Source organism: Melanotaenia boesemani, chromosome 7, assembly GCF_017639745.1.
Source record: "Melanotaenia boesemani isolate fMelBoe1 chromosome 7, fMelBoe1.pri, whole genome shotgun sequence".
NCBI lineage: Eukaryota > Metazoa > Chordata > Actinopteri > Atheriniformes > Melanotaeniidae > Melanotaenia > Melanotaenia boesemani.
Window position 1 is genome coordinate 17,859,038 of NC_055688.1, and position 14,341 is coordinate 17,873,378.

General features: G+C 39.2%; 1 protein-coding gene across 7 annotated transcripts in view; it reads left to right on the forward strand.

Moving 5' to 3' along the window:
• Nucleotides 1-14,341, forward strand: part of atp8a1 (ATPase phospholipid transporting 8A1) — a 95,050-nt gene that overhangs the window by 45,849 nt on the left and 34,860 nt on the right. For all 7 annotated transcript variants that reach the window (XM_041989935.1, XM_041989938.1, XM_041989941.1 and 4 more), the window contains 8 exons: nt 2,254-2,359; nt 3,720-3,802; nt 4,953-5,002; nt 5,206-5,275; nt 5,999-6,083; nt 7,004-7,143; nt 9,060-9,198; nt 11,755-11,819. In XM_041989935.1, coding sequence (XP_041845869.1) covers nt 2,254-2,359; nt 3,720-3,802; nt 4,953-5,002; nt 5,206-5,275; nt 5,999-6,083; nt 7,004-7,143; nt 9,060-9,198; nt 11,755-11,819 — 738 coding nt within the window. The remainder of the gene's footprint in view (nt 1-2,253; nt 2,360-3,719; nt 3,803-4,952; nt 5,003-5,205; nt 5,276-5,998; nt 6,084-7,003; nt 7,144-9,059; nt 9,199-11,754; nt 11,820-14,341) is intronic.

Genomic DNA, 14,341 nt, shown 5'->3' on the forward strand with positions numbered 1-14,341 from the left:
TATAGTATCAAATTGAAGAGTATTTGAGCAAAGATGTTGACGAGGTTCATTTGCATGTTCGTACATGTTAAATAATAAAAAAAACAATAGTGTTATGTCTAAGCCATTTTAAAATATGAAGTGATCCTTTTCATTACAAAGAACTTATATGTGCAGTTTTGATACAAGGAAATTATCTTTTAGGTTTAAGTTGGTTGTAATATACAATTTAACAGAAAAACTAAATCCTACAGACCCAACTTTTAAGAATAGTTACCTCAGTATGTATGAGTAAAAAGCTGTGTGTTGAAGATTAAACAAAAAAGCTTTAGCATATCCGTATTTGTTGCATCAGCTTCCAGTTTGAACTTATTTAAGTTAAAGTTAAATATGCAAAGGAAGCATAAATTTACATTATTTCCAGCCTCTAAGACTAACGTTTGGTTAACACATCATCAATATGTCTCTGACAGGGTTCTGCTGTAGGTGCTAAATGAAGCCATAAATTTAATTTAACACCTGATGTGATGTTCACATTACAAACACTTGGAGGCCATCAGGAGGCTTCTTACTTAAACATTGTTAATGCTTTCAATTAACAACATTTTTGCATGGCTACAGGCTGTTTGTAGAAGTAATGTTAATACAGTGTTGAAGGGAAGGGCTGACTGGAGGAGAGGAGATTTAACAGCCCTGACAAAATAAACATCCCCTCTGGAGCTCTTCTTGTTTCCTGGACATGTTCCTGCAGAGCTTCATCAGTCTTTGTGGGAACTTGTTTACTTACTGCCACACTAGGACTTTCCGCTTCATGTTCACCTAACCCTTCAACTTTTTCCACACTGGTTCTGTCTGAAGTGATGAGTGTCTGTCACTGCTGCCATGACATAAGTTACCCGGAAGTCAGTGGGGGTGATAGCTGGCAGCACTTGCAACATGGTATTAGCTGTCACATCTAATTGTGCCATCAGAGTAAAGTTCAGTGGACCTTGACTCTCCGCTCAGTTTACCACTGTGCGGGATATATCACACGCTGCCAGTTGTGCTTTAATTCTTGTCAAGACCCTCAGCAACATAAATCTAACCTTTATGGAATGCTTTGACACTTTGGAAATGGATTTACATACTTGCTGAACTTGTGTTCATGGCTGTTTGTTTTTTGCTTAGCACAAAATAAACCAGAAGAATACAGCTAGCTTAAGGCTTTGCAGTACACACACATTCTCTCTTTCTCTCTCTTCCTCACACACACACACACACACACACACACATATAGACACGCTAACATGTCCTTCAGAGGATACTTATCAGCCCAGACCAGATTAGCATGCTGTTAGAAGACAAAGAGGACTCTCTCAGCCACCTGGACTTTATGGAACATTGTGTATTTTTATGTACATATGACCCCTTGATTTTCTTCTCATGCCCCCATCATATATTTTTACATTTCTTGCACGTATCATAGTGTCGAGATGTGAAACAAGCATTTTCAAGCCATTGCTTTATAATGTGGTTTTACTCACTCTTTTTTATTACTACTATTCAGGAGGGATCGTTCTTTTTTTTTCCCGTTTGAATCTACTGTATATTTTCTGCGTTGCAACAGGTTTGTGAAGCTGTTTTCATAATTGTTTGCTCATTGTTGACAAATGTTTGCAGCCCACCTACTAAAGGTCCTGCTGCTGCATTATTCAGGGCTTATGTGGCCTTGGAGGCTGCTGATATCTCTGCCTCAGCTGTAGTCACTGACTCCAAACTGGTGGTCCTCTATTCTCAGATAGGAGCCTCAGCAGATGCCTGTCTGAATCTACCACGTAGCAAATTAGTCATACCGTTCCTGTCATGAATGTAAAATGCCCTCAGTATGTGGGTTGGGTCTGTTCTTCCTCATTAACTGAGGATGAGTAAATGTGTTGTCAGTAGCTTGAGTCTAGAATCTAGTGGCAGAGTTATGTGTGATACTATTGGCTTGATGCCACCAGTCATTTGTCAGGTGAAACTTGACTGGCGTTCATGTAGTTCAGACATTGAAGAACCTCAGACTGATTTTTTGGGAAGAAATGGAACTATAGTCATGATACCAGTAAGATTGCAGTGTTAGACATGTTCATCAGCTGCGAGTCGTGCAGGTTGGTCAGCCTGTCAAACAGTGCTTTCTCTCCCCTTATTCTCCCTGTTCTACAATATTATTAAGGTCTTTCTAGCTGTTTTGCTTCTGTTACGTGTTTTATTAAACAACATTAAAAGTCAAAGTGCCCTTTCCACTTTCTGTAGCCTACAGCTGCTGTTATCCTGGAGTTCATGACCATGATGGCCATCTGTCACACTGCAGTCCCTGAGCGTACGGATGGGAAAATCACCTACCAAGCTGCATCTCCAGGTATCACACGTTCTAGTGGAACACAGCTTCTGGATATAAAGTGTGTTGCTCTGCTATCACTCCAGTGTGTGTCTTTAAACAAGGTGATTTAGGAATGAACTATTACTAGTCTTTCTCTGGTAGCTCAAAAGGTAACGCGTATAGAGCATATTCAGGAAATGTAAATAAGCATCCACATTTTCATAAAGGGTGTTCATTTTTTTCAAAATTAGATAGTTTGGGTTGTAGTTGTCAGTCATATTAACATTATCTAAAGTTAATTGCTATATATATTTAAACATAGTTTAACAGTGACCACTAAGTTCCCTTCTGCAATAGATATATTCTTTATTGTTTATCCTTGAAACATTTCTGTGTAGTAGCATTTAATTTTAAACCTAATGACCGCTGTGCCTGAAAAAATGGAACACATATCTACGCCCTCCAGGCTTTAGTGTTTCATATGGACATTTATATAACCACAACTGCATGAAAGAGCCAGGAATTTTATTATAAGATTAAATCTTCTCATTACAAAAAGCATAGTTTATATCCCTCTGATTCCTTGAATCTCACTCTGATCCCTCAGTCTGTCATAATCACAGGTTAGTCTAATACAGTGAGACGACTGTCAATCTTTTTTTTTTTAAATTACACAAAATCATCCCCATGAAAAAAACTTTAGAGGAAGATAAATTTGTATAAATATGCAATATTTTCACATCAGGTTGACAAGTTTCACACAGTGGTTGCTTCTATGAGTAAAATGTAGATTTTCTGAAATTAAATGGCCCTCCTAATGAGCTCAGTATGCTATAAAAGCCACTCAACTCTGGCCCAAATAGAAACAAACAAGAAGCTTTAGTGATAAAGAGTAAAGCTGACCTCAGTAGACAGTTGACTGGATCTGAAGAATAGTTATTGTTCCCCAATACTTTTGACTCTATGAATAATGTTGCTAAAGCAGACCTATAATCCCTTCAGTGAAGAAACAGTTAATATTTTGCCACTGCTGAGAGAGAAAGATTACTTTTTTTTTTTGCCTGAGTGCTCACAAAAACCATGATCTTATGGTGTTTTGGGGTTTGAAGCATTGTGGGGAATGGCTGCAAGGAGAGCTAGTGAAGTGAACTGTATACTATTGAAAAAAAAAAGTGGAGTTCTTTTTCCTGCCCTTTAGTATGCTGATGCAAGCTGTAACTCTAGTTAATCTGCAGTATTCAGTGTCTCTACATCTTGAGAAATGTGTTGGAAACGGCTCATTTATGTACAAATTTTGACTCTTTCAGCTGTCAAACTGAAATTCAACATTTACTGTAGCATTTCAACTCACTGTGTGCTTGAACATGTGTTTGATCTATTATACTTTTTTGTTTTAAAGATGAAGGAGCTCTGGTGAGAGCAGCCCGAAACCTCGGCTTTGTGTTTTCTGGCAGAACTCCAGACAGTGTCATCGTGGAAATGGTAAATCAGGCCATATTTGAAAAACAACAAAACACAAACAGTTCAGACTTTTTAAATCTGTTTTATCTGGTCTCCTTATAGTCCTTTGCAAACCTATAGGATCAGAAATATAAAACTAATGACAAGGACCTGGGCTAAATCCAAATAAAGAAAAATACTTGCTCACCTGATTAGCTTTGGAAAATCTGGGTCTGTCCCAGTTACTTCAGCAGTGGGCATAAAAGATGACGTCATTATCGGCATTTGGGGAAAAATATTTTAGATAATATGCTTACTTTTCTTTGTGAAATGTAGTAACTATTTTAGGTTGGGAGCTATTATAAAGAATAGGCTAGCATAAAAGCTCAGAACAAATGTGAATGGGCTAGTCTGGTTCTGATCAAAGATATTACAAAATGAAATGACATGTACAAATCCTTTTATATGAATAAATTATTTTTAAGTGTGGTAAGGTGTTCCACTCTTTCTAGTCTTTGTGCTTGGCTGATACTAGCTGATTTTCAATGATTACATTGTACAGCTGGCAATAAAGAAAATGTAAGATATATATCTTACAGCTCTTACTATTTTTCTTTTTCCAAGATATTCCATAACAAACCTTGAGGTAAACTAATAAAATGAAACTGCTTGAATTTCTTGGACCACAGCAATGCAAAAAAAAAAAAACACATTTGTTCTGATTATCTCCTAAGCTGGCGCAGTATGTTCTCTCAAAGACTTGGGGCCACTCATCCTGTTGTTAGCTTAATTGGCTAACCTGTTCATTTCACCTAAAGATCCTGAGGCAGAAAGGCTACAGCCGTTTATTATTTATTCATTTTTAATCGCAGGCCAGACCATCTTCTCTCTGAGACTCTTGTCCTTTTTCCTAATCTTTATTAGACCCTCTAAATCTCTCAGCATCTACTTAATTGCTCTGTCTTGTACCTGGCAGTCTCTACAATTAAATAAGTTAATTTGATTTTACCTTGTTATTCTCCCTCCATCTTCTCAGTGGAGGCAACTGATAAACACATTTAAATTGCAATTAAGGCTGATTGCAGGAAGAAGGCAAGGTTAGGCTTTGCTACTCAGTCTAAGATGTCTTAGAAGACCCAGATGAGGGTGTGTCCTTTTGGAGAAAATTAACTTGAATGTCTCTTTTCTTTAGCTTGGAAAAGAGGAACGGTATGAACTGCTTCACGTGCTGGAGTTTACAAGGTAATTCTTTGGTGACAGTGTTTATTATTAGTAATAAAGTGCATAATAGATTGTCAGCTTTGAAATACATTTATAATTTCCACTAATTAATCCTTTTGATTTACGGTTTTAGGAGTCGTATGCTATCTCAAACGGTGTGATGACTTGGCTTTCTCTCCTTATTCCATCTTTTCCTTTGTCTGCACTCCCTTTTTGTCACTTAGCACGAGAAAGAGGATGTCTGTCATCATGCGCACCCCATCTGGGAAGATCCGCCTTTACTGCAAAGGAGCTGTGAGTGTCTGTCTCTCTCCATGGCAACGTGTGACAGCCCATCACCATCACTGCCGCACGCACAAGTGTTGAATTCTCCTCTCCCCTCATTGCCTCTTGCTCTTGTCAGAAAAATCTTTTGAATGAGCAGCAGAATAAACACCGCTGCATCTCACACATGTGCATCTCTGGGAAAACAACAGACACAGAAACATTATGTCTCACATAGAAATGCTCAACGACTACAACCACCGGACTATTTTTAATCCAGAGCAGCACAGTCTTCAGAACCTCCTGGATGGATGCAGCATTGTACACTCAATAGAAAATAATGTTTTAGCTCAGTTGTAATATTCAGAGGATGTTTCTCTTTATCCTGCTACGGCCAAAACTCAACACTGAAAGTAGCTCAGGCTCATCAGAGCATTTACCAATCGTTCCTAGGCTTAAACTTGATCATTTTGCACCAAGAGGCTTAACACTACTGAAAAACTGAAATTTCTGTCTTTTCTTTTTATAGCCTTAACAATCTAGTTACGCTTTTGTTATTCAGACACGTTATTTAAATTACTGAATGCAGGCTAAACACCAGCAGTACATTTGTATGCGAATGGAAACTCTCTGTGCACCTCATGAAGGCTGAATCAAGCCTGATACCCAAGCGCAAAGCAGTGCAAGTTCAGGAAGTTGCTGTCTTTCCTTTGTGAGTGTGTCAGAAACTAACAAATATTTGTTTCCCCTCAGGACACAGTGATCTATGACCGTCTGGCAGACAGCTCCAGGTACAAAGAGATCACATTGAAGCACCTGGAGCAGTTTGCTACTGAGGGTAAGTGGACGAATATCGCCCCCTGCCACACTTCTAATATACAGTAGACGTCTCATTTATTTTTAGCAGTTATTGCAACTTGATCCTCTGTTGTAGCAGCAGTGCAGGTTCTTTCCCCCAAGAGATTTTGCTCCAGTGCCATTTTTTAATGATCTGTTCATTTAGGTGTGGGTATTTTGCAGGAGTAGTAGCACAAAGCCTTAGACCTGTAGGAAACTGCAGCAAAGCGAGTTCCTTGTGTTCTGTGTTCATACTGCCCCCTTGTGAGACATCAGCAAAATGATGTCATTGAGATTTTTTTAATGTGGGCTAAATATAGCATTTAAGACAGATTGTGAGAATCTTCAGATACAGTCATTTATAAGAAGCTGAAAATGGCTGAGGAGATGTGGCAATAAAAGTTTATTTAATGTTTTCTTAAACTGTCACAAGATGAAGACTACAATTGATTTTTGTCCAAATGAACATTTACTGATAAAGTGCAGATATATTTGTGTTAAATCCAAGGTACCTATGGAATAAGAATATGTTATTGTCTATGCCAGGGTTTTCTTGTTCTGTGATGGTTTGTAGTTTATTTGACAGGGGATGAGGTAAAAACAAAAAACAATGACATAACAAAATTTTATTTGGCACACACAACCAAAAAAAAGCAGTTTGCTAGAGAAAAAATATTTAGTTACATGACAGCTACCCACCAAGTGTAAGAAATAATACGTGCCAGAAATGTACAGAGAAGCTGTAAGAAGTTATTCTATTAAATTACCTGTACAAAATAAGTCAGAAGAAGTTATTCGGCAACAACCTGTCTGAACGACATTTTTAACGTTATCTTGACAGCCTGACACACACTGCATGTAAAATGGTAAAAAGTCCTGACATTTGACCTGGATGATGTGATTCTGTTTTTAATCTGACAGGGCTGCGCACTCTGTGCTTTGCAGTGGCAGACATCAGCGAGTCGTCCTATCAGCACTGGCAGGAGATCCATCACAGAGCCTGCACCTCCCTGCAGAACAGAGCCTTGAAACTGGAGGAGAGCTACGAACTGATAGAGAAGGTTTGCTTAGAAAATGTCTTATATCCTGTTTGTGTGAAAGTAGTTCCTGTTGCTGTTATTCTTCGGGTTCCCTTAGCCAGATTTACTGTTAGCCTGTCATCCTGCTATCAGTTATCCACTGTGAGGTAGTTAGCTTGTCAAGTAAGAGGCAACTTATCATTTGACTTGTTGCTGCAGTTACATAATCTGCCAGTTTTGATACAAACCAACGTTTTGTAAAGCTTTTGCAAGAGTGGCTTGGCTTAAATCTAGGTATAACTAATGTGGAGAATTGTAATTATTCTTCTAAACATTCAAAAGTTCAAAACTGAGTCTGTTTTTATGGGAGACAGGTGGAATTGGTTTTCCGAGAGGTCGGACTGTGTGGGAGTGCTGGTCAAACACAGGAAGCCACAGCTGTAAATCAGCCTCTTGGCATGTTCTTTTTGCTTGCTCATGCCTGCCCAAAACAAATGGAGGCAATCAATCACGAACTCAAAGCTTTCAGAGAGGAAAATGTAATGTGTGCAACCTAATGAGTAGAGTGTGGCATTACTGCTGCCAGGCTTTGGGGTGGTTTACGGTTTGGGGCCACCCGCATCTAAAAATGTCTTCAGTAATGTCCACATGGGGGCACAATAGCGCTGCAGTTCCATTTTAAAGAGAGGAAGAGATATTCCAGCTGTATAGGAAATCATGTATCTGAAGTAATTAAATCAAATCTATTCAGTTTAATAAAGTATCTTAAAATATTATTAAAGAAATTGTTAAAGTGTAATAAATTGCTGCTTTTCACTCCTTTTTATAAAAACCTGGCATATGTCATTCATAGTTTATCATTAAAAGGGACGGTATTGTCAGTAATTATTTATGATTTGTACTACATTGTAGGTAATCTTTAGAAAAAATAATCCCCAAGGAGTACTTGAGTACAGTAGCTACTGGATTCTTATTTAAATTTGTGCTATTAAATATCAGTGTAAAGTAAACTGCTCCTGGCTTTGAAGAAGAAGTTTCTCATCAACTGTGTTGATTGGTTTAACCTTATAAGATTTAATTGATTATTTCCGGTCCACTTGCACTTAATCCCAGCCAACCATCAGTTACCAGCTAGCGTTTTCCAGGAAGGGCCATCAGGAAGCTGGTGTTGCATGCAACTAATCAGTCTGTTTCCCACACTGAAACTATAGTTAGAGACAAGATAGCATTAGATGTAGAGTAGTAGCAGCCACTGTCTTAATGCTGTGCAGACAATCGCCAAGTTAAATATGGTTCTTCATGGGCTTTTTATGCAGAAATTCTGATCAAAGTGGTTTTTGTATAATAATCCACTTTGAATCCCTTCAAGTATAAGAACAATAAATAGCAAATGAGGACTCAACAGATATCGTGTGTCTCACCCTCCCTCCAATGCATAGTTTGCCATGCTGTGTGGTTTCCAGTGATTAGACAGTACAGAGCTGCAGACCAACAGGCAGCAGGGTTCAGGTCACAACTTAAAGAGCTTCCTCGGCCTTTCCTCTGCTCCTGGTTCCTGTCTCCGCTCTACTGCTGGGTCTTGTCAAATCTTTGGCCCTGTGATGAGCCTGTACTAACCCACAGCCAATCCCAAAGAACCACAGAGTTTCCTGGGAAAAAAACAGCCAACTGTATTTGTGAATGTGCTTGTGTGGAAGAGATCAAGTCCAGAGATGTGCACACATGAGAGCACAGGAACTGATCCGAAACGGCTTAAGGTCATAGCGATTTTTCTAGTAGTGAACAAAAATGAGTTGAAGAGGGGAGGGAACAAAACAAACAAAATAAAAAAACAAAAACACAACTGATTGAGTGACAGAACCCCGACTCAGATTTTTGTATGACACATGACGTTTTAAAGACCTTCCTATGTTATGATCCCCACTTACTGACTCCCCCCCGTACCTTCTCTGGGTTAGAACCTGCAGCTTCTGGGAGCCACAGCAATAGAGGACAAGCTCCAGGATAAGGTACCTGAGACCATCGAGACTCTAATGAAGGCTGACATTAAGATCTGGATCCTGACTGGGGACAAACAGGAAACAGCCATCAATATCGGTGAGCTACAACTTTATGATCTTTGAGCTTTGAATTTTCCATGGATACTGTTCTGATGTGTATCATGTGAAATACCATAACTAAAACCATTAATGGTGCACCTCTTGTGCAATTTGTGCTATACTAAAAATGTGCTTTTATGTATCTTTCATTTCACCTAGAGGCTTGACATCAAATATACCACTTAAGGAGGAAACACTTTTGAGGCTTGAGACAAACTCAGCTCTGTGAACTGCTATTAGAAAACTGATGCTAGAATTGCTCAATTATGTAGACACATTAATAGCCGTTTGCACTTTTGATGCTTTTTCCATTCATGTTCAAGCATCAGCACATATTTTGGCCCCGTCTGTGAACTTCCCTGTTACAGGTACTCCAGTCAGTCCTGTGGTCATTCTGCATCCAGCATGATACAGTAACGACAAGTTGAATGCTGCTCTGTTACACATACCTAGTGAAAGCATCTGTTGCAGAATGATGTATGAGCACCTTGCTCTGACATGAAATAAATAACATGAATATGGACACAAGCAGGTACTTCTCATGTGTCAAGCTTCCTTAGAGATTTTTGACTTGGAAAGGTAAATAATTTGCGCTTGTTAACTATTTTATTTCATATTGTTCATTCATATTTGCCCTGGAATTTGTGTGGCGAAATACAAAAATGGATCCACCTTGAACACAGTCAGCTTGGTAACACAGAATTCAGAAAAATAGATAAAATATGGCTACATTTGTGGCTGTACCTACCACTGAGGCTTGACTGAATCAGCCCTTTGTGCCCACTGTGCCCAGATGTGAAGGGGCTCAGAAGAGGCTCGAGCTCACTGGAAGTATTTTTACAGGTCTGCCTTCTGACAGAGTTGCTCTGTAAAAACTCTGCCCAATATTGACTTTATTTTTTACTATTTTCCTCATAGAAAGATAATCCCCATTGCCAGGTTTAATGGTGCACTGTGCACCATGCCAAATTAGACTGAGAAAATTATCCCAAATGTTATTTAACATTTTCATGTTGCCTAAATCACCCAAATGCCTTTTTTGGCACAGAAAACTGGGCCTTAATGCTACTAAGATTACATAATTACAAATTTACTAATAAGCCTGAACTATCAAAACAGCATACGAAGTAGCAACTCGCTCAGGGACATGCTTGCAGTGCTCGGAGTTGTTGAATGAGGGGAGCTGAGGCCTGAGCCAAAATGCAATGAGAGGAAGGAGTCTGCAAGTCCACTCACTTTACTAAGGCTGTGTCAAGTTTGGCCAGAGTCTGCATCTGCTTAAGAGACACTGAATAGTAAACATGTTCACTTATCTGTCCACACAATTGTGAGCTCCCACCTCTGCTCCCTTTCCACTGTGATATGCTAGTTTTCTTCTCTTCTGCCTCCTAAAATCCTAATCAGCATCTTATCCATTCTGAGTGCCCTCCCTGGCAAAAATGTGCATCTTTAATCGTTGCTTCCTTATTGAAATCTGAGATTACTGTGACGCGAGTGTCGTTACACATTCTTTAAGGCCTGTGGGAGCAATGTTTAGTTCCGCCTGGGATGGAGAAAGGCCAGGAATTGAACTTTGGTGAAATAATTAAAAAGGAAAAAAAAAAAAAAGCACTGAAATGAGCTAAAAAGTAAACACATTGAGCGGAAGGGCTGTGGCAGGAATTGACAAGGGGGAAGGGAGTAGAGACAGTGTTGAGATGGGGAGACATTTTCCACACAGCAGCAAATTTTTGGACGTTTGCACCTTTGCACTTAAGAAAACAATCTGCTAGACCCCAGACCCCTAGCCTGTTTGGTTTTGACTCTGGAGGTGAAACTTGCTCATTTCCTCTCTGTGTGTACTATGTGTGCACTTTTGTGTTAAGCTGTGCATTTCTGTGCAAAATCTTATCTCATTTTCACTCCAAAAATTGCCACCCATACATTCACAAAAGACAGGTTTTTGTGGTAACCCCCTTAAAGAAACTGAAATCATTTTCCAGACAGAAGCAAAGTGTTGAAGCCCACAAATATTTATGTGGTCATGCCACAGATGGTAACCTTTTCAAGCAGCACTGAACTGAAGGCTTCAGTCTTGGTTTGTGAAACATTTCTGTTTTCCCCAATGAGAGGCTCCCTCTACCACCTTGCTGGTGACCCTGAGTCTCTGTCCCAGCCAAGAACTGAACAGAACGCTCCCTAGAGAGCCATGTTGGGTAACCCAGAGTTGTAACTGCCTGTTAAAACAGGAAACCGACAAACTTCTGTAAACCAAACTCATTAGTCATGTCTTGAGACACTGACTCTAAACTTCAACATTTTAATTGGTAATTCTAAAAATGTATTTTTGATTTAATTTCCTTTGTTTTTAGATTTTATTTTTTGATGTACATTCAGTTATTTAAATTGCTTGTTGGAGCTATATTAACTATAATTTATGTAAAAAATTGAACAGCAGCGTAGATAGAAAATATTTATGCTTATCGACAGTACATGCCTAATATCCAGCCTTTTCAGGTATCTGTTTGCTTTTAAAAATGTAAAATTTCCTCCTTATTTTTTCTGATTGTTGTAGGACATTCCTGCAAACTACTGACAAAGAACATGGGGATGCTTGTGATAAATGAAGACAGTCTGGACGTAAGTTTAAAGGAATTTTCTTACACACAACTTATAGAACCTACTTCTGTAGTGAATTAAAAATGCAACCAAAACACACAAAAAAAACTCAACTTTGTTTTATGTAAGGTTTTATGAATACTGTTCCTTCCTCACAATTTATGCAATCAAAAAAAATGTAAAAGTACTTCTACAAATGTTAACAAGTTGATGCAATTACTAAAGAATACTTCCACCTGCTGCCCTCAAAGGAAAAAAAAATGTAATGTGACGATATCTTTTATAGGTGAGTGTCAGTCATTCAGTCCTGAAACTTAAGGAATGAGACCACAGGGTGCCTTTTGCATAAAGCCACTACACATCTTAAGCTCTGTATTTAACATCCAGCAGTGAGGTCTGTTAACCCCCCGGCAGGAGAGCGTTGTCTGAGACTGAAAAGGGCAAGTCCCTGCAATTTCAACAGGGGAAAGCTAAGTATTGGTGCCAAAGCCAGAAACTGTGCTGGGCTCGATTGGGGAAAATGGCGAGAAGCCGAGGATGAAGTGGGTGGGGGTGTTTCTGGGTGATGACGGATGGCCTTCACTCTGTCAGCCAGTCTTTAAGCGTGATAAATGGAACTGAGGTAAAAATTTGGGGTCGGTGCCTTCATAAAGCACACAGACTGGTGCTTTGAAATGTCAGCTCCCATTCTGCTGTGGTTGAGCAGATGCTTACATAAGACAGTTTGTTAAAACGCAAAAGGAGGAACCTTTTCACCTAGACTGAGGAGGCAGTGAACAGAGAGCCAGGCAGCAGTGTTGGTAGTTCATAGTGCCCTTGTGCTGTGAAAGAGATTCGCTGGAGCATGCCCCCCCTTTTTTTCCCTGTGTTTAGTAATGGGACGGCACATTTTTGACACCAGTACCAAGTTTTACTTCAAACTAAGTTTCCAGAACTTAAACTCCAAGATAAGATTTGTTTGTTTGAAAAGATTTATATTTGATCATTTCAGGAACAAACAGTGCTTATTGAGTATTTGATACTAATCTTTGCAAAGCACAGTTACAACTAGATGAGTGTCATTACTTTAAATGTCCATGAGGAAAAATTGTTTAGGGAAAACATTATAGACGCACAATGTTTTTAACTGCTCATGCTAAGTTAATTAAAATTATGTGTCTGTACACTATGAACTAAGGTGGAACATCCCCCATTTGATGGCTTCCATCAAATAGTACAGATGACATTACATCCATATAAATGTCCAGATTCCACATCATGAGTGTCACGTCTTGTTGGCTGTATCACTCAAGGTCTATATCAACAACAGAATCCAGTTTTTATGAGAAGCTGTTATGAATTTCTGAACGGACATCACATACCGTTTCCAAAACCAAACACTGGCCCGTCACATAAGCTGAACTGGTCATTATAGCCATAACAAAGAGGCTTTAGGAGGAGACATGTAGCATTAGTGCTAAAATTCCTCAGTGGAAATTAGGGGGGAAATGACCATCCTACTTAAGGCAATGGTAAACTTCGCTTATCACGCTGTGATGAATTGGTTGTCTTCCAAACAAAGTGAATTCCTTCTCATACACGTGGTATATAAGCTTCTACAAGAGCTTACACACACACTAAGTCACGCTGAGATGTAATCTAAAATCATTCTGGTAACACAGATGGAGCAGTTTTACTTGAATGAAGATATCATACATAACTTGTGGTTACTTTGTCCTTAACACACATACGGAAATACACGCTCTCCTGCCCACTGCTTCACCCTCTCATGCTGTTTTACAGACCCCATCAGGGATGGTTAAGTCCCCACAGCTGCTCTCTGCTTGTATCCCTCTTGCTCAGTTTCTCTCTTGTGTTAATCCATCATCTCTCTCTATGCGTGTCTCTCACTCTCCTTCTCTCGCTTTGTGAAACGTAAAGCCCCTCTGTCCAAATATTTCCTTTAAGCTGGGGTTTCAGAGTTTTGTTATGCCAAGTGAACATTCATGGTCCCCTTGGTACAATCTGAATGCACTGACATATCTGACCTCCACACCAGTCCAGACCCCTCGCCACTTCATTCCTGCTAATGGCAACCATTTTCTAACGATTTCAGCAGGCCAGGCATCTTTCTGCTACCTTAGTTTCAGTGCATCAGATTGTATCTTGGCATTTTACGTGCATGGTTTTTATGTATGTATTTTTTTCTAAATTCATTTATGCATTTAGACACACACTTTGATACTATTTGGATTATTTTAAGTAGTGTTCCTAAGTAGTGCAGTCCTTTTAGATAAGTTTGTTTTTTGTAAATAAAAAGTTGTTGCATGTACCTGTCAGAAAATGGCTACATTCAGAGAGTAGTTTTATGTACTAATGACTTCACCATCTGTGGTGAGAATGACTGAAAGATGAATACAGTGATGATCTCACCACTCCTAGTATTCATCCAGACCGCATGCCTGTATACCGGGACAGTTAATCCTCATCAGTCTCATATGTTAAGCTTTTCGTCATCACTCACCCATACGGTTTTATATACTTTAAAGCTAGCAGCACCCATC